The sequence below is a fragment of the Vicia villosa genome, linkage group LG5, assembly GCF_029867415.1.
Source record: "Vicia villosa cultivar HV-30 ecotype Madison, WI linkage group LG5, Vvil1.0, whole genome shotgun sequence".
Lineage (NCBI taxonomy): Eukaryota > Viridiplantae > Streptophyta > Magnoliopsida > Fabales > Fabaceae > Vicia > Vicia villosa.
In genome coordinates, this window is record NC_081184.1 from 146,755,337 (window position 1) to 146,778,532 (window position 23,196).

The following is a 23,196-nucleotide window of genomic DNA, read 5'->3' on the forward strand; positions in this document are numbered from 1 at the left end:
CTTTAGAGATTAGTCTTTGCAGTTGTGTGATTCTTCCAGACTTGAGGGGTTAATCTCTGTAGTTTTGTGATCCTCCCCGATTCGAGGGATTAATCTCTTCCAGACTTGAGGGATTAATCTCTGCACTTTTGTGATCCTCCCCGATTCGGGGGATTAATCTCTGCAGTAATTGTGTGATTCTACCCGACTTGAATAATTATGTAATTGTGTGATTCTATCCGCCTTAAGGGATTAGCCTCTGCAATAAATTGCATGTAGAGGATACCCAATTTTTATAAATAAAAAATAGGTTAAGTTTCTTAGTCCCTAATTATTAGTCCTCGGAATTAATTTGATTATTTGGTTTTTATTTAACTTTACTGAAATTTTATCTTTATGTTTTCACTCACTCGGACAAAAGGGAAGAAAAGGAAAAGAAAATACTAGCAAAGTTTAGCATTCATTTCAGGGCACCAAAAGTTATAGAAACGAGATGGAACTTGAAACACCGTGGGGCCTAAACTAGCATAAAGCTATAACGCCACTGAAGATATAAAGGTTCGTTGGTGCGCCACTAACTGCAATGTGGGGGAGCCAGTGGTGCACATTAATGCATACACGACAGTTATGTGTGTTAATTGAAACAACTTTTGTACATTTCAATGAAGGTTGACCAGAACAATTATAGAGAAATTCTACACAACAGAGAATCAAACAGCCCTTGTTACATAAAGCATGCACAAAATATCTGTGCTCTTACTAGAAAAGAATTCTTAGCATGTCACATAACAGCATCATGCAAATACGTATCCAAGGTGCTAGATAGGGGGAGAAATTATCAATCCTTTAAGGTTAATGCTTGTAAATTACATTCACAATATAACATGCATAATAAACATTATTTTAGGAAAGAACAGATAATCCCATCAATTCATTACATAAGATAAATAAACAAGTACCAAGTAGAAGTAACATGATTACATTATTTTCTTACATGACCAGAATAAGTAAAATGTCAGTTTGATTTATTAATTTGCAAGGCATCTTCCCTCGAATCGTAACGAGGTCAGCAAATAGAGTTCCACTGCGTTGTATTGTCCAACTAACATTTTCATTCTCCAACTCCGAATTGCTCCACTTCAACCTTGAGAGACTTGAGGTACTTTACAGCTTCGTCCAAAACAGTGACGGTATCCATTTGGTTACCTCCGCCAGGCACGATATTTTTCAATATTTTCACCATCCTCTTCATCTCCTGGTGTTGTTTCTTTTCACTGCTGCTGCAGTAACCTTTGGTACGGGAAGAGTTTTGTACAGAAGATGATAATAACCTCTTCTTCCTTGATTTCGTGTAATAGCTAGAGCAAGTATCAGTTGTACTCTCATCCTTTTCGTGAGTTCTTGCTGTGCTAACTTCTTCTTCATCATAGTCCTCTAGCTCATCCGAGTCTAGGCTCATCAATGCATCAATGTCCTTAGAATCCTCTTCAAAAGAAGATGACAATTCCCTTTCCATTTGATTAATTTTGTCTTTTTCAAAATCCTGAGTATATGCATGAGTGTTGAAGTTGAAGCCAGGACTGTTAAACTTGTAGGTCGTCGCAGGGTTGAACAAAACCCTGTTTTGTTGATCTGTTTGATCAAAGACAATGAAATTCTCGGGGCAAACCTCAGAGGGATGCAAGTTAAACCTTTCAAAAGGTGTTATCTGCCTTGCACCTGGAGGTAAAACTGCACCAAATGCAGAAGTATGTGGAGCATTCATATAAGTACCAATGGCTTCGTCTGCCATAGGAAGTACCACTTTTCCCCGATGAAAATACTCGTGAGTCTGCATTATAATATCTTTTCACTCTCACTAAATTACGTGGAAGCAACGCTGATTTGGCCTATGCAACTGAAAATTATTTTGTTCTAAAGCTGGATGGATGTTCCTACAGGAATGTAACAACTTAACAGCAGGTAGTAAGTTTATTCCAATTCCATCTAAAAAATAATGGCAACTTTTACAAAATTAAAACTTCGTCTTTTTGGACAGACTTCTAATGATGCAGTTCAATATAAGGCAATCTCTACCCAAATAGATGTTCCTTGAAGCTAGACTACGTAACAGGTTTAAGCAACTGACGAAAATATTCAGCCTGCACAAGAAAAATGGTATGATATATAAGGTAAATAATTCACAGAAAAAAGAGACAACAACTTTCAGGCAACACCAGAGGAAAGTTGCAAAATTCAACAGATGTTTAAACCCCAAATGCTTCTCCATAGCAACCCAAAAAAAGGTAGAGATATTTACCTGACAAACCAACATCAATTGACTGTATGCAATAACTCCAACACTCATTTTAATGTAGTCAACTTTCGCAAAGAACATTCTCAAGCTTTCTAGTAGTTTTGGTAATAAAAAGGAAAAAACACTAATCAGAGGAGTTCCTCTGCAGCCTAATCACCTGCAGCAGCAAGAAAGGATAAAAAGATCATCAGTTAAGAGGAAATAAGACGCAGCATAAAATGTTCATAAATATCAAAACTAAGGTAGCTATAGGTAGTGAATTGTTTCTATGTTTATGCAATAGAAACTACATGATATTCCCAATCAATTCAAAACAATTATACTGACTTGATAATTTCTGCATTCCACAGCACAATTCTATAAACTATAGCAGAAGATTAGCAGGACAAAATCTTTACCTCAGATGATTAAATTACAGAATCACGCGAAAAAACACCACCAAGCAAACACAACTTCTCTTGAAAAGGGAAAACCACGGCATCTTGAATTGGCTCAACTTCAGAATATAATAAAAGATAAACCCAAAGCTCCTACCTGAAAGTATCAAAATCAAAATAAGAATTCTATTAAAGCACAAAATCAACTATACATAACATAGAACCGAAGTAAAAAAGTACTTCACTCCAATCTAGCTCTCTAATCAAAATCAATTTAAGAAGTGAAAAAAAAAAACAGTTTTTAACCCAGATCAAATTTAACAAAGTATTTACATATACAACACATAAAAAACCAACACATATAAAAAAACCTAAATCTAATCCCAAGAACAATTCACTATTCAACTTTCATACTCATATGCTAAAATCAGATTTTACAGTCAACTACAATTCAACTTTCATACCCATAACCTAAAATCAGATTTTACAGTCAACTACGGCAAAAAGTTCCAAACTTTGAATCAAAACCGGACACAGTACCAAATCAGATAGTAAATTTCAAGAAAAAAACAACGAAAATAGAAACTTCAACTAAAATTACTTGTTTTTCAATATTGATAGATTTAAAAGGAAGAAATTGGAGAGAAGGGATCAGAGTGAGAAAGCCAGACCTGGGATTTGCGAAGAAGATAAAGAGGGTGTGAGAGAAAATTGGGGATGGATCAGAGAAGGGTTGTTGAGTTGAGATGAAAAAGTGTAGAAATTTTTTTGCGGAGAAGAGTTTTGAGATTGGGAGCAATTTCTCTTTCAAGATATGAAGGCGTGATGGGATGGGTCAGAGATGGATGATCTGAGCCGTTGGATTGGATCCACATTGTTCTTGGAAATGCACTTCCGTTTATTGCGGATGTGATGGTGACCGTTCGATTAGAGCACGCGTGAAGAGGGATGGTGCCCGTGAGGTTGACAAATTGCACAATTATAAGAATAAGAAATTCAATTATTTTTTGTGTTTAGATTACTTTTCATTTCTGTCTCTTTGATTTGTTTATGAAAAATGGTAATAAATGTTTTTAAGTTGTTGTTTAAAATATATATAATTAATTGTTGAATATAAAATTAGTCCAAATCTCTCCGTCACTATGTAGAGATACAGAGAGGTGGTGCGACGTTCTCAAACCGCATCGCCTTCTAATCTCTTCGGAGTTGTTGTTTCCAACTTTTTCCTCGACAGAATATTCCTTTTTCACAACGGTCTTTGCTCTTCAGTTACCGGCGTGTTCAAGATTCTATCGTGGTAGCATGTTGGTGTTTATCCGAGTCGATTGGCTTTGGACTGGTTAGGCTCGAAATGGTCGTTATTGCTTGCTTTAATTTTAGAGTAAGCTGCTGGATTGTGGTTCTAATTTCGTGTTGGCGGTCAGATTCATTCTCCGTTCTTGACACTCTCCAATCTTTGGGTGGTTTCTCTTCTATCAGATCGGCTTCTCAGACGGGTTGGTTGTGTTGATTTTGAATTCGTCCAGCGTTGGGTTTAATCAGTCGGCGTTTGGATGGTTATGTTTCGGCGAGTTCTTTCACTCACAGTTTTGATCTGGTTTTTTCTATTCGAAAATTTTGGATCTGACTTGTGATTTTAGATTAGCTACTATTGAACATTTTGTGTTTGAAACCAATTTTTCATCTTTGTTGATTTGTTGTTGTTTTGGCGATGATGTTCTTCTACATCCTCTGATTCAGTGTTTCGGTTTGAATGACCAGAAATGGTCGCGATTGCTTCCTGTTTTCAACAGGAAGTTGTTGGTTAAGGAATTCGTTACCGTGTTGACGGTCGAGTTCATTCACCATCCATTAATCTGAATTCGATTAACAAATCACATTTTTTGCTTTTCAGTTTCGTATCTGTACGCAGGTTCACTGAATTGTGCCCGTGATGTGTCTTTGAATTCAGATTTACTTTATCTTGTATTTCCTATTGAGTTATTTTATATTGTATTTCCTATTGAGTTATCTTTAGGTTGTTGGAGTTTTTTCAATTCACTGGGTTTAGGCTATATGTCCCCTGGTTTTATGTACTTCTTTTTCTTTTCTCAATATATGTCCCCTGTATGCATTAGTGTGTTTTTTTATGCAAGTATTGGTTCTCACTTGATACATGTAAATATTCTAATGTTCTAATAAAAAAATGAATTGAGAGGTATTTAGGTACGATGTTGGGTACTTTTCACTTTGATTTAAAAGTTTTTTTATTGGTGTTCTAAGAAGATCAGAGTTTTGAGGGGGAACTATGATAATTGATGGTTCTTGAGATTGTCACATGTTGCGAATCCATTGTCTTAAGATTGTTACATGTTACGAATCCATTGTCTCTATCTAAAATTTTAGTTGACCGTCAAGGACAATGATTTGTCCAAGGGTTATTGATAGATGGGTTGGCCTTAGGCCCAACTCATGACAATTGTCCCCCAAGTCGTCAACTTAGGGAAGAAAGAATGAAGATTTGATGTTGATGAAAAAGAGTTAGTCCAAGAGTATTTTATGCGAGTCCAAGTCTGGACAGACCATTTATACGAGGATAGTTCAATCTGATGAGGATCCATCTAGTGTTAAAGGTTAGGAAAGCTCATTCAAGTTCAAATTTCGAATTATCCTAGGGGTCTAATATTTGTCTACATATAGATTTTCGCTCTGCTTTTAGATGAACTTAGAAAAGGCTCATTCGATTACAGTTTTGGTTGATTCTGGACACTTTCTTCGTTTGAACATGAGTGGTTTTCGTGGCATGTCCACTCCTTGTACATGACGAGTGCATGTAAACTTAATTTTCTTCTAGAATAAGTGATCTCATCTTGAGGGGTTTCAAACATTTGATATCTTTCAGCCATATGTCATACATTACAAGGACAATCAAGTTCTAACAACCTAGGCCTCCAATGTGTGGTTTCAAGGAGGCTAATGGATCATTGGATGAAAAATCACACTTTTATTCTTGTGCGTCAATTACTTAGTATTTAAGTATATGGTTTTATTTTTGTTGGCATGTTCACTTTTTTCTTTGCATAACTTTTGTTCTTCTCATTCTTCTTCCACTTGGTGGTAACATTCATTCTACTTGTATTTATTTATTATTGTTGTTGTACTCATTTCTTTGAGAGGGAGATCCAGTTGTTGTTCAAGGGAGGTTTTATATCATCTATATTGTTCTTTTCACTATCTCCAAGTGAATACTTAGTATATCCTTTTGCCTTTTTGCGTTTTCTTTATGTTTTTTCTTTTCTACTACCATAAATGGTGGTTCAAGTGTTGGGGGACTGGTGGTTGGTCCTTAGTTATCATTTTTAGAGGCTTAATTTAAGCTACATTTTACTTTTGTTGTAGTGGTTGTCTTTGAAAGATGACATTGATTTGGCCTGGGGTTGCTCCGACATGGTGGTTCAAGCCTTTTTGTGGGTTTTTACGCCCTATCACTTGAGTTATGGTTGTCAAATTCATTTTCTTCCTCTTATTTTCAAGTCAAGATGGAAAGAAAAGTTCCCAAAAATGGTTTCTCCCCCGAAAGAAGACAAACATGCTTAGTTTGGCGATGATCTAATTGGGAGTATCTCGATGTTTTTAAGGATAGGAATCATTTATCGAGGTTGACGATGAAGACACATCATACTAGGAGCTGGTGGTCCTCTTAAAGACTCATTTCATATACAATGAATACACCATAATTGAGGTTCCTATGTATGAAATGGTCTTCAAAAAGACAAGCCTCTAAATGTTATTCGCGTCTTTTGAAAGAAAAATGTTGGACTATGTCGAACTATTATCCTATCAACTACATCTAAACTTCTTGGCTTACCTAAAGACATTCATGTTGACAAGTATCCACTTGAATGTCCTCCCCATTGTCCCACTATTTTTGTATAATTTTAACCTCTTCAAGATAATGAATTATCAATCACTTGTTGACTTACCTAAGGTCCTTCAAATACTACGACGATGTTTTTCAGTCCAACAAAATGGCGTTGTTGGGCGACACCTAGTTGATGAAGAAGTAACTTATAGGTTCCTATTTAAAAAGCCATGTTTTTTTCAAAAATATAAATTATTTTCTTTCAGGTTTAAGAAATATTCCATTTGATAGAAGTGCGACGATAGATCCATACGAGCATTTGAAAAAAATCAATGATATATGTTTGTTATGTAGTCTGATAAGAGTATCTAAAGGAAATAAGAAACTATGACAATTTCTTATAAATTTGACAAGGAGAGATAAAGATTGACTCGAAGTAGTATCGATCAAAGTGATAAACACATGGGTGGAAATAGAAAAACTGTTTCGGAACAATTTTATTCTACAAAAGTTTTTGTGGATTGAATGGTCGATATAACCTGATTTGAGTTGGGAGATACTGGATCTCTCTATGATAGTTAAGATATAACTTATTGGTTAAATGTTTTCCTTTGCATCACCTTGAGTATTTGATGCAAGTACAATATTTTACAAAAGTAATTTGTGGAGAAACAAGATTGATATTTGATGCTTCAGTTGGGGGCACAATGTTAACTAAGTCTCCCATTGTGGTGAAATAATTGATTGATAACATGGATTAAAATAAATTATGTGTAATATATGATCATGGTTCTAGAAGAAGAGGATGCAAATTAATGGATACACATAATTCACTATTACCTAGTTACAAACAGATGAAGGCTCAATTGGTCGCATTGACCAAGCAAATAACAATACCCTAGAAGGGGTATCATCAGGTAAAATATCTGCAACAAACTCTTATATGTGACTACTGCTGAAAAGGTCATGAAAATATCTAATCTTATATTACTCAAGAGGGTGCGTAGAAGAAGAAGTCAACTTTATGGGAATTTTTTCAAAAAAATATAGCCTATTCTCAAACACATACACACTTGCATGGAGAAATCGTCTAAATTTCAGATAGAGTGGCAATCCTGGTCAAGGATCTAATCAAGGACAACAGTACCAAAATATACACCAGAATTAGTATGCAAGATGATCACCATAATAGTACTCCAATCAACAATAATTGTGCCAAATCAATAACAATCGTACAAAAATTAACAAAGAGTCGTACCAAAACTAACAAACAAGTGTACCAATATCAACAACAACCATCACAACAATACTACCAACCACCTCACCAAAGACAACAATAAGGTATCAAACGATAACCATCAACAACAACGTATAGAGCACAATAAGCAACCTAATCCAAGAAGAAAGCTTTATCATACAGACGAGACCTTAAATTCATTCATACAACTATCAAAACAAACCTTCAAGAATATGTAGTTGGAAGAACACGCAGTTCATACAATTATCATAAGAAAACCTTAATAAACAAATATAAATAATACTTACACATATATTAGAAATCTAGAAAAACGAAATTGGGAAACTTTCAAAACAGTTGACATTTAAATTTATCAACAATAATGAACGAATACAATAGACAATCAAAAGAAGAATGAAAGATGATATTTTGAAATTTTAATAAGGAATAGGTTTATAAAAGTTATTAGGCCCAAACATTCTAGAAAATCATCAACCAAAAAGAACGACGTAGTGAGTGATTGTGAGGATGAAGAGAGGAAAAAATGGCGAGTATAGTAGAAAAAAGTAAGAATTCAAAAAAATAAAGTGGGAAAAATATGAGAGACGGAGAGAAAAGTAAAGGGAAAGAAATTGGATCTCCTAAGTCCTTACCATACCCACCTCTAAAGAAGGAAGATTTGAGTGAAAGACCATGTAGAAAATTCTTAACATTCTTCAATAGTTTGAAGGTAATTATACCATTCTTTGAAGCACTTCAAAAAATCCCAACATTCAAAAAATTTGGAAGAAATCCTAACCAAGAAAATAAAATTTCTAAGCAACGAAATAATCAATATGTTAAAAGGGTGTAGTGCAATTATCGGGAGGAAACCTCCTCCTAAACAACCATAACTAGGGAGTTTCAGTATATCTTGCACTATAGGGAAACCTAGCATTCCTTGTGCATTATTCAATTTGGGGGAAATCATTATTTTAATATCACTCTCTATGATGACAAGACTAAGAGGGAAGGCAATGAGCACAAACATGACTTTGACATTAGTAGACAAGTCTTCTATAGTTCCTCATGGAATAATATAGGATGTAATAATGAAAGTTAGGATATTTGATATCCCATTACTTTGTAATTGTTGACATTGAAGAAGAATTAGAAGTATCCATCATCTTAGGTATGCATTTCTTATGTATCACTAGGGATAATAACAACTTGGAAACTATCGAGCTTATGCTCAAACATTGGAAATAGAAGATGATAATCAAGGAGTATAATGGCTTGCAACTTTGGGAGGATAATCCAGAAGATAGTCATGAAAATATACAACAATGGCAAAATGAAGAAAAGGGAATGTATCAACCAAAGAAGCCAAAAATAATACATAAGAAGGATAAAATATTTACACTCTAATTGAATAAAAGATTGATAACATAAGTTATGCAATTACTAGAGAAGGGGAATATAAACTTAGATTCGATAACGCATTGTTTGCAAGAATAAAGAGACAAAAGATTAAGACAAACCAAAACTTCCTGTACTAAATAAAGGATACATATCCAATGACACCAAATAATGGATCAAGGTAGGAGAGTGTGATGAAGAACACAAGAAAGTTTGATGGCAGATCTAACATGAAGTTCCCTCCTTAACTTGGGAGGTGAGATTTCAAGATAAGGATGTTATACGCGAGTTGGATGAAAGACAACCCATCAAAATCATATTTTATTGTTTTATTTACATTTTATTTTTTATGGTTGTGGTTCGATTTGAACTCTCTGACTTTGAGAGCAACATTCTCCATCCTGACCACAAAGGGAATATTCAATTAAAATATAGTTGTTAATGATGAGGTATTGTCGTAACTATGCACATAGAGGTACGATTAAATCATTTAAGTTGTTACGCGCCGCTTTAGAAATTGAAATAGCAGTGCAAAAATGTTTAATTGTGGCGCGATATAGATAAATTCTATAAATATGAGTCATTTTACTCATTTCTCTTTGCTCGTTCTATTATCTTAGTTAGTATTCTTCTTACACCCAAGCTACCTATACCCTAAGCCATTCTTTTTCATCTATTTTACTACCCATACCATGGCTCCACCAAGAAAGTAAAAGAGAACCACCTTTAAGAGCTCTAAATAATCTATATGAAAAGTTTATAAGTGAGGAAGTAATTACATATTGGGAAACCAACACTAATATAATTTTAGCTTATAATAACATCAATTTACTAGCATTTTTTTAAGTGCTATTAAAAAGTAGGGTTAAATATGTTTTTGATCTCTATAAATATCTCAAATTTGACTTTTAGTTCCTATAAAAAAAGGTCATGTTTTAGTCCTTATAAAATTATTTTTGCATGACGTTTTAGTCCTTCTAAGGGGACTAAAACAACGTGCATAAATAATTTTGTAGGAAAAACATAACTTTTTTTATAAGGACTAAAAGTCAAATTTGGTAATTTTGTAGGGACCAAAATTATATTTAACCCTAAAAAGTATTCATAAAGTGTTTGACTTCAGAATTCACACACAAGAAGGGGGAGGGGTTGAATTGTGTGGTCTATGAAAAATTGATTTTGAAAAACTTTGGGAAGTAAAATCAGAGTTTAAAATCATTTTGAAAACTTAGCCGTGGAAAATAAAAGCAGAAAATAAATTATGGAAATTAAAAGAGTTAAGGGAAAAGAGGAATACAAAGAATTATACAGGTTCAGTCAAAACAAAAGGACCTACTCATCTCCCCCAATAATTGATCTTAAGAGTTTCTAATAATAGTTGAGCGCTTTTAGTAGGAAAGACTCACGAAACCCCTTATACAATGAAATGTTGGTTGATCTACAAAAAGAAGATGGATGTGACTGTTTGCGTATTTTCTTCCATATAAGCTTAGGAGTGAAGGGGCCAATCTTCCTTCCCAATGGTGGATTGAAGCAGTTATTCTTCTTTTCATAAACAAGAACCTTTGAGTTGTTAGTCTTGAAGCTTCTCAAACCTTGAGCTATATACCTTGGTTTTACACGAGATAACTAATAACCTGTGAGATTTTAACATCAGACTAATCTCAAACCTATGAAGCTTTTAATACTGGATTGAGCTTCAACGTATCTTGATTTTAATATCGAGCTAACCAAGAGCCTAAGAGATTTTATAACAGGCTAATCTCGAACCCAAACTGAAACTGAATCACACAATCCTAAACAAAATCTTTTAACGGGTTTAGCTTCTAACCCAAAGAAATCCCTAAGGCTATGTTTGGGAGTTTGGAGGGGAGGGGAAGGCTTTCGAAAACGAATTTTTAAAAAAATATAGGAAAATATTTAACATTTTTTTTGAAAAAATGATTTTGTATAGAATGATAAAATAGTGTATATCATTACTATATTTTTAATTTTTCGAATACTAAAACAACATAAAAGATATTTTGAAAATTCATGTAAGCCCTTCAAAACCCTCCAAAGCCCTCATTCAATATAAATTTTGAGTTCCCCCATATTAGAGGGTTTTTGGTGTTATAAATAAAAGAAAACCCTCTAAAACCCTCCTAATCAAAATCATTCAATTCTTTCCATCTAATCCTTTTACTTTTTCAAAGCCCTTAACTCCTTTCCCCTCCAAACTCCCAAACATAGCCTAAATGAATAATATTCAACCAAGGTGTATATAAGTAATTTCACATTGAGAACTATGACAATTGATGATTCTCGAGATTGTCACATGTTGTGGATCCATTGCTTTGTATAAAATGTGAGTTGACCGTTGGGGACAACGATTAGTAAAAGGTCCATTGAACAATGGACTGGCCTTAGGCCGGATCCAAAACAATTATTCCTCACGTCGTCGGCTTTGGGAATTAAAGAAGGAATATTTGATGTTCATGAGGAAGAGTTAGTTTAAGGAGGGTTTTGTGTGAGTATAAGGGTAGAAAGGCCTTTTTTATGGGGAAAGTTCAATATGAGGAAAATCTATCTAGTGTTAAAGATTGGGAAGACATTCAAACTTGAATTATCCAATGGATTTAATAAATACTTGAAAATGGTTTCATACACGTACCTACCCTGCTCTGATACCATAACCAACTATTTTTTCTAACAAGAAATGCTTGCATGTATTCCATGCATTCTTGGTTGCCTTTGCTCGCTAGACACACCACCACTTCGATTTACGCGTTAACCCTTGCTTCACCATGAAACACTTGTACCTGTTAGAACAAGATTTGTTCTGATCAATATTCTTAGTTTTGATGATAACAAGGATATGAATTTTGTGTGAGATAATGTGGTACTCTAATACATTGCAATTTCCATTTCAGGAAATATATAAAGAGTATGCACAAATCAGCGCTCAGAAGCTTTGTCTCAGAAGGTTCAGCATGCAACATCGGAACATGGTATGGCAAGACATCAGAAGATGGTCAAGGCAGAATCAGAACATGGGTCTATGGAAGCATCAGAAGAACTTGAGATCAGAAGCAGAAGCACTGAAGTTCTCATGGTATCACGCTCAGAAGCACTTCAAGGTCAGAAGACAAGAAGATGCTTTGCACCAAGCTGTTTGACTCTGATGATATTCAAATATTTTATTCACAAACATCAGATCAGAAGAAAGTACAATTGGCAGGCTACGCTGACTGACAAAAGGAACGTTGGAAGCTATTAAAGGCAACGTCAGTAGACACAGCGTGAACAAGGCTCGAGGTAGTTGACAAAAGCGTGAAACATTAAATGCAATGCTGTACGGAATACGCAAAGCATTAAATGCACCCAACGGTCATCTTCTCAAATGCCTATAAATATGAAGTTCTGATGAGAAGCAAGGTTAACAACTCTGAACCAAATTGTGTGAATATTAACTTGCTGAAACGCTGTTCAATTCAAAGCTCAGAAACTTCATCTTCATCAAAGCTCACTACATTGCTGTTGTAATATATTAGTGAGATTAAGCTTAAACGTTAAGAGAAATATCACTGTTGTGATTATAGCTTTTAAGAAGCATTGTAATACTCTTAGATTTGATTACATTAATTTGTAAGTAACTAGAGTGATCAAGTGTTGATCAGGATACTCTAGGAAGTCTTAGCTTGTGTCTAAGCAGTTGTAATTAGAGTGATCACGTGGTGGTCAGGATACTCTAAGGAAGTCTTAGCTTGTGTATAAGCAGTTGTAATTAGAGTGATCACGTGGTGGTCAGGATACTCTAAGAAAGTCTTAGCTTGTGTCTAAGCATTTGTTCCTGGAGTGACCAGGTTGTGATCAAGATACTCTAGAAGACTTAGTCGCGGACGAAGTGGAAAACCATTGTAATCTGTTGCGATTAGTGGATTAAATCCTTAGGTGAGGTAAATCACTCCGTGGGGGTGGACTGGAGTAGTTTAGTTAACAACGAACCAGGATAAAAATAACTGTGCAATTTATTTTTATCGTTCAAGTTTTAAGACTACACTTATTCAAACCCCCCCTTTCTAAGTGTTTTTCTATCCTTCAATTGGCATCAGAGCGCCGGTTCTAAGGTGCAAGCACTTAACCGTGTTTAGAAAAGATTCAGGAAGAGAAAAACGCTTCAGTAAAAGATGGCTGGTGAAATTCCAACAAATCCAGCTGCATCTACATCTGGCTCTGCTGAGCAATACAATGGTAACAATGGTTATACTAGACCACCAGTATTTGATGGTGAAAACTTTGAATACTGGAAAGATAAACTGGAAAGTTACTTTCTTGGTCTAGATGGTGATCTATGGGATCTTCTGTTGGATGGTTACAAACATCCTGTTAAAGCTACTGGTGTAAGGCTCATGAGAAGTGAAATGACTGATGATCAAAAGAAAGATTACAAGAATCATCATAAATGTAGGACTGTTTTGCTGAATGCTATCTCTCATGCTGAGTATGAGAAGATATCTAACAGGGAAACCGCCCATGATATATATGAGTCATTGAAAATGACCCATGAGGGAAATGCTCAAGTCAAGGAGACTAAAGCTCTTGCTCTAATCCAGAAGTATGAAGCCTTCAAGATGGAGGATGATGAAGATATTGAGAAGATGTTCTCAAGATTTCAAACTCTAACTGCTGGATTGAGAGTTCTGGATAAAGGCTACACCAAGGCTGATCATGTAAAGAAGATTATCAGAAGCTTACCCAGAAGATGGGGTCCAATGGTAACAGCATTCAAGATTGCCAAGAATCTGAATGAAGTTTCTTTGGAAGAGCTTATCAGTGCCTTGAGAAGCCATGAAATAGAGCTGGACGCAAACGAACCTCAGAAGAAAGGTAAGTCTATTGCTTTAAAATCTAATGTTAAAAAATGCACTAACGCTTTTCAGGATAGAGAAGAAGATCCTGAAGAATCAGAATCTGAAGAAGAAGATGAACTGTCCATGATCTCCAGAAGGGTAAACCAACTCTGGAAGAGCAAGCAAAGGAAGTTCAGAGGCTTCAGAAGTTCAAAGAAATTTGAACGAGGAGAATCTTCTGGTGACAGAAGATCTGACAAGAAGAAGGTTGTCTGCTATGAGTGCAATGAGCCTGGACATTACAAGAATGAGTGTCCAAAACTTCAGAAGGAGAATCCCAAGAAGAAGTTTCATAAGAAGAAAGGTCTTATGGCAACATGGGATGATTCTGAATCAGAATCAGGATCAGACTCTGAAGGAGAGCAGGCAAACTTTGCGCTGATGGCGACAGAAGATGATGGATCAGAATCTACATTAGAATCAGATTCTGAAGAGGTATTTTCTGAACTATCTAGAGAAGAGTTAGTTTCCAGTCTAACAGAGCTTCTTGAATTAAAAGCTCATCTTAGTATCAAATACAAAAAGCTGAAAAAGCAATTTGAACTTGAAACTAAGAAGCTTGAGTTGGAAAATTCTGAATTAAAGGAAAAAATTTTAAAATTATCCAATAATGTTGGATCTCCTTCTGATTCAGAAAAATCCACTCCCAGTCTGAATCATATTCTGAAAGAATATGATTTAAGTTTCAGGAAGTTCTTATCTAGAAGTATTGGCAGAAGTCAGCTAGCTTCTATGATATATGTTGTGTCTGGGAACAAGAGAGTTGGCATTGGTTATGAGGGTGAAATCCCATACAAGCTTGAATCTGTGGATGATATGAAAATATCATACAAGCCTTTTGTCGCACGCTCGCGAAAATCAGACAGAGTCGCCACCAATATATTTATCCCATAAGGGAAAGGAATATCAGAAAACATAAGATGAATAAGAACGAGGTCTTTCGACCAGAGATAGGGTACGGGAGTCGGTTACGCAAGGGGAAGGTACTAGCACCCCTCACGCCCATCGTACTCGATGGTATCCACCTATGTTTGTTGCTATCTAAAGGGTGTGTAAATCTAAAGCTTAATTACTAAGGGAATGCATGCAAATGAATGAAAAAGAAACACGGGGAAAATAAGGGTTATAAATAGTTGTGCTCGCTTAGGCCCCGCGACCTAATGCCTACGTATCCTTTTCAGGAATCAGAGCGCCGTAGTTCGGCTCTTTAGTTTTTGTTTGTTTTTGTGTTTTTTAGTGGACGAAGTTACATTCGCACTCCGCTGCTCGACCTCTGGAGTCTTAAGCTGGGAATGGAGCGGAAATAACGTGTCCGATTAAAGAATGCCTCGGAGGCGAGATAGAGAAAAGAGTTTGAGCGTTCGAGTGGCACCCTAAAGCAAGGGAGACTCGAGTTGCTCTTTGGTTTGTGTTTTTTAGAAATTGGGAACTTACGCTCGAATGGTTCCCTAAAGCAAGGGAGATCCAAGCACTCGAATGATTCGCTAAAGCAAGGGAGATTCAAGCTTCCATTCCCTTTTTAATGATTTTCACTTTTTTATTAATGTTTTATTAAGTGTTTTCTTTGTATTTTTTAAAGGGATTTTATTTTGATATTTATTAGATGTTTTAATGTTGAAAAGGAAAAGAAACTAGCCTAAGTATGAAGGGAATTTCTACCTAATGTTATCATGGTTTCTACCTAAGGTTAGGAATAAAAGAATATGAAAATAAAGATCACAATTAGAAGTCAACAAGTAGGATACATGAAAATAGTACAAGAGCATGAAATAGAACAAGTCAAAATATAGCACAAAAGTGAATTAAAAGTACTATTATTTTTATGTTGATTTTTATGAGAGAAATTGAATTACAAGTCAAGTAAAAAGACTAAAAAACAAATAGCCTAAAAACTAAAATTTTTGTATGATCATTTTTATATGTCAACAATTGTGTTAAAAGTCTAAAAAGAAAATCATCAACTTGTATTTTTATTACCTAAAAAAAATAAGAAAAGACTAAGTAAGAGAATTCTAAATTCTAGCAATTTTTGTATGAATCAGGGGGGTGTGAGATGAATACAGTAGTGTGATAAGAAAAAATGGCGATTTGGCCCAAAGAGTTATGATCCAGATTAGTTAATGACTATTTCAGACTTTAGCTTTGATTTGGTTCAATGTTAATTTAAAGAAAATTAAGCCGAATTAAACCTTAGGCTAGAATTAAGATATCAATTAAACTATATAACAAATCTGATTAACCTCTGCTAATACCCTTATTTCAATTAATCTAATTAAAGCCTAACTTAATTAAATTAAAACAAAAGGGGATTTTAGGGTTTAGACATTGGGACGATTCAGCTTCCTCTCTCAGTACTCTCTCTCGCGAATAACATCCAACGGCGGCCGGAAATCGCCTCCGGCGGATACCTTCCCTAAACCTCAAATCGAACCCACAATCATCTCCGTCTTCTTACCTTCTCCTCTAAAATCAACTATCTCACACTATAAACCTTCTCAATTCAGTCTACCTCGCCTCCTAACATCTACTACGAATACTAAACCTAACGGCGACCAAAGCCAAATTACATGAGATTAGGGACGAGTCCGGCTACGATTGCTTAGGGTTTTCGTTCATAGGAACCTGTTCTACACAACGGTATGAAGAAAAGCGGGAATCAGAACTTACCGGAGTCACGAGATGATGCGGATCGTTGAGGAAAACCAGAGGTGAAATATTAAGCGTCCGAAGACGATGACGTACACGAAATAAACGCGCGTAAGAGGAGGGCTTCAATGTCAGGTAACTTCGATCTTTTCTCGTCTTCGACTCTTCTTCTTGTTCTTTGAATTTGCGACTTTTTCTGAAATTCTGAATGGATTTGCGAGGCGATTGTTGATGTTCTGCGAGCTTGAGATTGAAAGATTGAGGCGTGTTGAAGTTGTTGCTTGAGAGTTGAAGGATGAAGATTGAAGATTGTTCGTTGGGATTGTTGTTCTGGTTGGCGTTTAAAGGTGAAACTTTGGAGATGATGAGGAGCTGAATGTTGTTGTTGGATCAAAGGGAGAACGAATTAGAAAGGTTGAGGATGTGATTGATGTAGGATGAAGATGATGATTATGGTTGAAGAACAAAGATGGTAGGTTTAGATGTGGTTATCGATGAAGGAGATTCTGAATTCCCTTTTTTGCGATTTTCTCGTCTTCTCAGCATCTTGGTTCTGTTTTTGCAGGTTCTTGTGATGATTATTCAGAGATGGAGAGTGATTGGAGAAAGCTTGAAGATGATGATGAAATTGACAGAGTGAAGTGTGAAGCAGAGAAGTGAAGAGATGAAGATGAAGATGGTGTGAAAAATGGTGGAGAAGTGGAGTGAAGGGTCGAGAATGAAGGGAGAGAATTGAAGATGAAGTTGATTGTGGGGAGAAAATGGTGGAGAGCCTGAACAGAGTGGTGGCTGAAGATTATATAGAGGTTGGTTCTACTCTGTTTCTTCTCTGAATTTCTGTTACCATTTGTTACCATTCAGTTAAGTGGTTAGAGTTTTGTAACTGTTTTTGAAGGTTAGTTCTGATTTCTGTTAGGAAGTTGGTTAGAAGCTGTTAGGTTTGTTATGTTCTGTTAGGCTTTGTAACTGAATCGGTTAGACAGTTAGAGGTGGTTATATGTTTGTAACTGAATTGGTTAAATCAGTTAGGGAATTCTGTTAAAGTTATGAAATAGTGAATGTTTTGTATGGGGGTTCTGAATATATGTATGTATTGCAGGGGCTAACTATGATGATTTGAATGATGAAGACAGCATTTCGCACTTTTGTTTTCTCTCTTTTTCAAACTGTCTTTGAATTGATATGGGATGGTGATGTTATGGTTGAATGGTAACATAGTGATGGTTCTGTGTATGTATATGAATAGATGGATGATGTGAGATGGCTGCTTATATGCGGGGTTAATATACAGTTAGGTGTTTGAATGCTGTTAGGACAATTGCGGATTATGTTAGGGCTGAATGAGGGATTGTTTATGTGGTATCTTTCTGGTTTTGCAGGGCTGTTTGGTATGGTTATTTAGAAGTTTTGGTTTTGTTATATAGCTTGAATTTGAATGAATGATGATTAGTAAGAAGTGATGAATTGAATTTGAATATATGACTTGATAATATAATCTCCTTGGATTGATATGCACTTGATTATGCAGGTTGGTTTGATGTGATGGAGAAGAAGAGGAGACCGAAATATGAGCTGGAAAATCGGAACAGGGAACAAGCCTTCAAGATTCCATTGGACTTTGGCCAAAGAAATATTATTATTTGTAATGCCTTTTTTCTGTAATGGATTTGATGATGTACATAATTAGGGATTGAATGTAGACATTTAATTTGACATAAAGACTTTTAATTTGAGATTGAATATGAGTTTGTATCCCTTTGAATAAAAAGTGAAATTCTTCTTTTGTTGGAATCGGATGAGCTTCCAAACATCCACGCTTGAACTTGAGATAAGATCAACCCCTTATGTAGGCTAGTCCAATAACTCATAATGAAAGGGACCACCTAAATGAATCCATTCATGTAGTAGAATAAATCCACTCAAACCAATGGTTTACAACATAAGCGAACAATCCAAATGACTCAACGCTCTAAACCAAACTTATGAGGCCAATGTCAAAGTCATATGATCAAGTGTTCTTTGAGAGGCTGAATTAATTATCATCTTCTGATCAAATGCCAAGCTTCTTTTCTTGAATGAATAAGCTCATGCCAAAACTTTGTGAGCTCCAGTTAGTTCACCAATCGATCCCTGATCCCATGTGTTTTGGATTATGAATGCAATGATGTGTTAGATGACCTAAAATGCAAAAAAATGAATGAGATATGTAAGCCAATTAAGAATAATTAGATGGGCAAATTTTGGGGTGCAACAGCTGCCCCTATTTAATCATCTTAAACCTGAGAGTGAGATTGGCGTCAGCCTTTCGAACATTCAAGGTTGAAGAAGATTAAATACCAAGAGAACCTGAAAATTGGCCCGATGAGAGATAAGATCCACTGGGGAAGAAATGGTGTCAACTCCACTGAGGAAAAGTGTATCAATTCTGAATTGAACAAGTTAACTCTGGGTTAGAAATGAAATAAACATCAGCTCTGGGTTGAAAAAGAAAAGTGGGTCAACTCTGGGTCGAAGAATAGAGGGAAGTCAACTCGGGGTTGAATAAGAGGTAAACATCAACTCTGGGTTGAGAACGGAAAGGGAAATCAGTATTAATGGGACGGGATAATAGGCATCAACTCTGGGTTGAGAAAGAAAGCAAGGAAATCAACTCTGGGTTGAACAGGAGAAAAGATAACCGTCAACTCTGGGTTGAGTGGGAAAAAGAGACAAGGATCAACTCTGGGTTGAATAAAGATAACCGTCAACTCTGGGTTGAGTGGGAAAAGAGAAGTCAATTCTGGATTGAATAAAGGAGGATCGTCAACTCTGGGTCGAGAGGGAAAGGAATCAATTCTGGATTGAACAAAGGATAACCATCAACTCTGGGTTGAGTGGGAAAAGACAAAAGATAACCGTCAACTCTGGGTTGAATGGGAAAGGACAAAAGATAACCGTCAACTCTGGGTTGAGTGGGAGAGGACAAAATATAACCGTCAACTCTGGGTTGAGTGGGAGAGGATAATTAACTCGGGGTTAAAAGATGAAAGGAAAATCAACTCTGGGTTGAACACAAAAACGTCAACTCTAGGTTGAACACAAAAACGTCAACTCTGGGTTGAAGAAAGATGAACATGGTTGACTTTGGAAGATGACACCACAATAGTAACTCTGAGTGATCCAATGGAATATCAATTTGAATGCTTGTAAAGAGCCCATCTGATGAGTAACTTGGCTTATGCTTCATATGCAATGTTTGATTTATTTTATGCACTTCTGGAGATGCAATGCAATGATTTCTATATGCAATGTATTGATTGATTTGATCAGGGTTTCTGCTTTGTGGAGAATAGATTAGGTGGAGTTCTGAACTCTGCTTGAGATTCAAGGTGAGGTGGATGCCCCTGCTTTTTGATGATTGGATCATGTGGGAGAAATGATAATGAAAATGCAATGATATGCATGATGCGTGCATGACCATGAATGGAGTGATTTGTTTTCCAAGGTACCAGGGATGGATGGAGGATGCCTTTGTAGAAATGCGGTTGCTTGAAGGATAGAACTTGCGGAGGTGAGGTGTGGCTTGACTCCTCGACACTTATCTCGATATCTGATACTTGATTGAAGATGAAGAGATGAATTGTTACTAGGTTGCCCCAGCTTGTAAGATCTCTTGAGATAGAACTTTGATATGCTTGAATCATGGAGATTTGTAATGGTCTGCCCCAGTGTAGATCATGGGATGATTGAATGCCTCAGATTGAAGGGAACTCTTCCACTTAATGGATTCTTTGGATATTTGCTCAGCGGATGACCAACCTTTGCCCTTGTAAGATCACTCGATGGAATTTCAATGTTGAACTTTCCTTGGTATCAAGCACTTACTCTCTGATTAGAGACAATTCTGTTTTAAAAAAGATAATGAGAATGCAATGCACATGTTAATCTCACAAGAAAAGCTTTATTTGTCAAAATGTTGTACTGATACTAACACAAGTGACAAGCAACATTAGGAGTCAGTTTTGACATGATTTTACAGTTTGTATGCTTTCAGAACGAACCCTACTTCAATTAGGACTTTTGAGGGTTGTAACGTGGCTGGGTTCACGGTTTGAGAAACAAAGGATAAAGGCTCAAGTTCTACTTAACCCACCCCTTCTTCGTGATGTTCTCCAGTCCTACGTTCAGTTAGTTTGACACGAGTATTCGCCTTTCAGGAAGGATTGTGATGGATGAGGATCCTTCATGGCTTTGATGGAGGTGGCAGTCACCCTTTGGTGCTTTCGTTAATGATTATAACAACTTGTCCCTTGGAGGATTTTTCTTTTGATTTTGCCTTTTGCTATCCCTAACTTTTGCCTGGACAAAAAGTTTCTTTTGATTTTGGTGTTCGTTGTCCAGCGGGATATGCCCTAATTTTTGCCTAAGTCATTTGCTTCAAAGCTTTTCTTTTTTTTTTCTTGACTTAGCGGGCTATTGTTTCTTTTCTTTTTTATCATGATTCATAACTTTCTTTTCATTCTTTTTTGTCTCGTTCGGGAACAAGTTGTATGACTTTTGTGATTGACTTGATGAAAAGGTTGTGACTGCCTTCTTCTTAATGAATGAGATACATCCATTGTGGATTGTGCTCTTCTTCTTTTGTTGTGAGAGATGGAATATGATTGATCCTCTGATGGAGTACCTGAAAGTTGAGCGCTCGGTCGTACTAACTGAAGACTACCCTGCCCCTGGTTAAGATTGAGGGTTTTGTATTTTTTTGAAAAGAAACTACTACTCCTTAGGCTCAAAGGGGTTGACGAAGGTTTCACTTCCTTATAACTCCAGTGTTTGGGAATTGAAATAATGCCTGTACATCGTCAGCAGGATCTTTGTTCCAAAAACATATAGTTAGTGATTCATGTGTTTTTTTATTTTCATCATTCTCCTTTTTTAGTTGCTTAAGACAAATGAGTTGAATATCAATGAACATAATGACAAAGATGAAATGATTTGAGAAAAACATGTATATTGCATTATTTTTATTTATTCAAACAGAATGAGTTTCTTACAATGAGAAGTAATTGATAACAACGAAAATAGTACAATTGAAAATACTAGAGAAATCTATACAATGGCAAGCTTGGCCTTATTCTAATGCAAATGAGATGTTCCCTGACAAACACAAAGTCTTTAGGCTCCATTGGTGAAAGGTGCCCCCTTTAGGGGGCATGGAGTTTTCTGATGGTAGCTCGACCTTAATTGTAATTCCCCATGATTCTTCTTCTGTGAGCTCTTGTCAGATATCGGTGTGGAGGAATCGTCTTGACTGATCTGATGGAGAGGAAAAGTGGTAAGAGTCTTGGTAACCATGGATGCAAATGCATGAATGCAAAAATGTTGATGAAGATGCAAATGTATCATAAATCAGGATCAAGGATCAAGGCCTCTTGGATAACAGCTTCTCATGGTCAATAAGATATGGTCGAATCCTCCAGATTCAGAGGTTCGACGTTGCTTTTTGGATAAATAGCTTGTGCATAAGTCAAAGATGGTCAAATCCTCCAGATTCAGAGGTTCGACGTTGATTCTGATAGATAACCTTTGCATAAGTCAAATAAGGTCGAACCTTCCAGATTCAGAGGTTCGACGTTGATTCCGAGAGATAACTGATGTAGAACTTCTGTATAAGTCAAATGTCCCAGGATCAAAGGTTCGACATCTTTTATTGAATAGCAGAAATCCGGGTATGATGGAGGTCAAGTTTCCTGTCCCACCCCAATCTCACGGGTATGTAGTCTAGACACGGACAAGTGGTCCCTAATGGTCACCAGGGTCTACAGTTCCCATGGGGTACAAAGTGTTTGAGGCAACAAGGGTGCCAGACACAGTGTTCCATGAAAGAACCTCGCCCAGTTGTGGTACCCCATGTTGAACTCGATCGTAGCAAGGGCCACGGGAGTCAACATGAGCATCCACGCTAATCCTATGTGTCACTGGCCTGGGTAGTGGGCCTTTTACCTCACACAAACCCCCCACCTGCAAAACAGAACAGAAGACCCCAGGGAACACAAAATATAATCCATATGCATGATGTGCAAACAGAAATAAACATGATATGCAGGCAAAGAATAAGCATGCAAACATATATACAAGGTATAGACATAAAACAAGTAAACACCCAGTAAATAAACAAACAAACGCAGGCTAGGATCGACTCGCTAAGAATGGACCCGCAATAGGTCTAGCAACATCCCCAGCAGAGTCGCCAGCTGTCGCACGCTCGCGAAAATCAGACAGAGTCGCCACCAATATATTTATCCCATAAGGGAAAGGAATATCAGAAAACCTAAGATGAATAAGAACGAGGTCTTTCGACCAGAGATAGGGTACGGGAGTCGGTTACGCAAGGGGAAGGTACTAGCACCCCTCACGCCCATCGTACTCGATGGTATCCACCTATGTTTGTTGCTATCTAAAGGGTGTGTAAATCTAAAGCTTAATTACTAAGGGAATGCATGCAAATGAATGAAAAAGAAACACGGGGAAAATAAGGGTTATAAATAGTTGTG

General features: G+C 36.5%; 1 protein-coding gene across 1 annotated transcript; it reads right to left on the minus strand.

Moving 5' to 3' along the window:
- Positions 1-859: 859 nt before the first annotated feature.
- On the minus strand, positions 860-3,482 carry LOC131603057 (transcription factor bHLH144). Its single transcript, XM_058875306.1, has 4 exons — positions 3,324-3,482; positions 2,674-2,809; positions 2,279-2,432; positions 860-2,120 (listed from the first exon to the last, which is right to left on the minus strand). The coding sequence occupies exon 4, from the start codon at positions 1,814-1,816 to the stop codon at positions 1,091-1,093; it is 726 nt and encodes a 241-aa protein (XP_058731289.1). The 5' UTR covers positions 1,817-2,120; positions 2,279-2,432; positions 2,674-2,809; positions 3,324-3,482; the 3' UTR covers positions 860-1,090.
- Between the last annotated feature and the right edge of the window lie 19,714 nt (positions 3,483-23,196).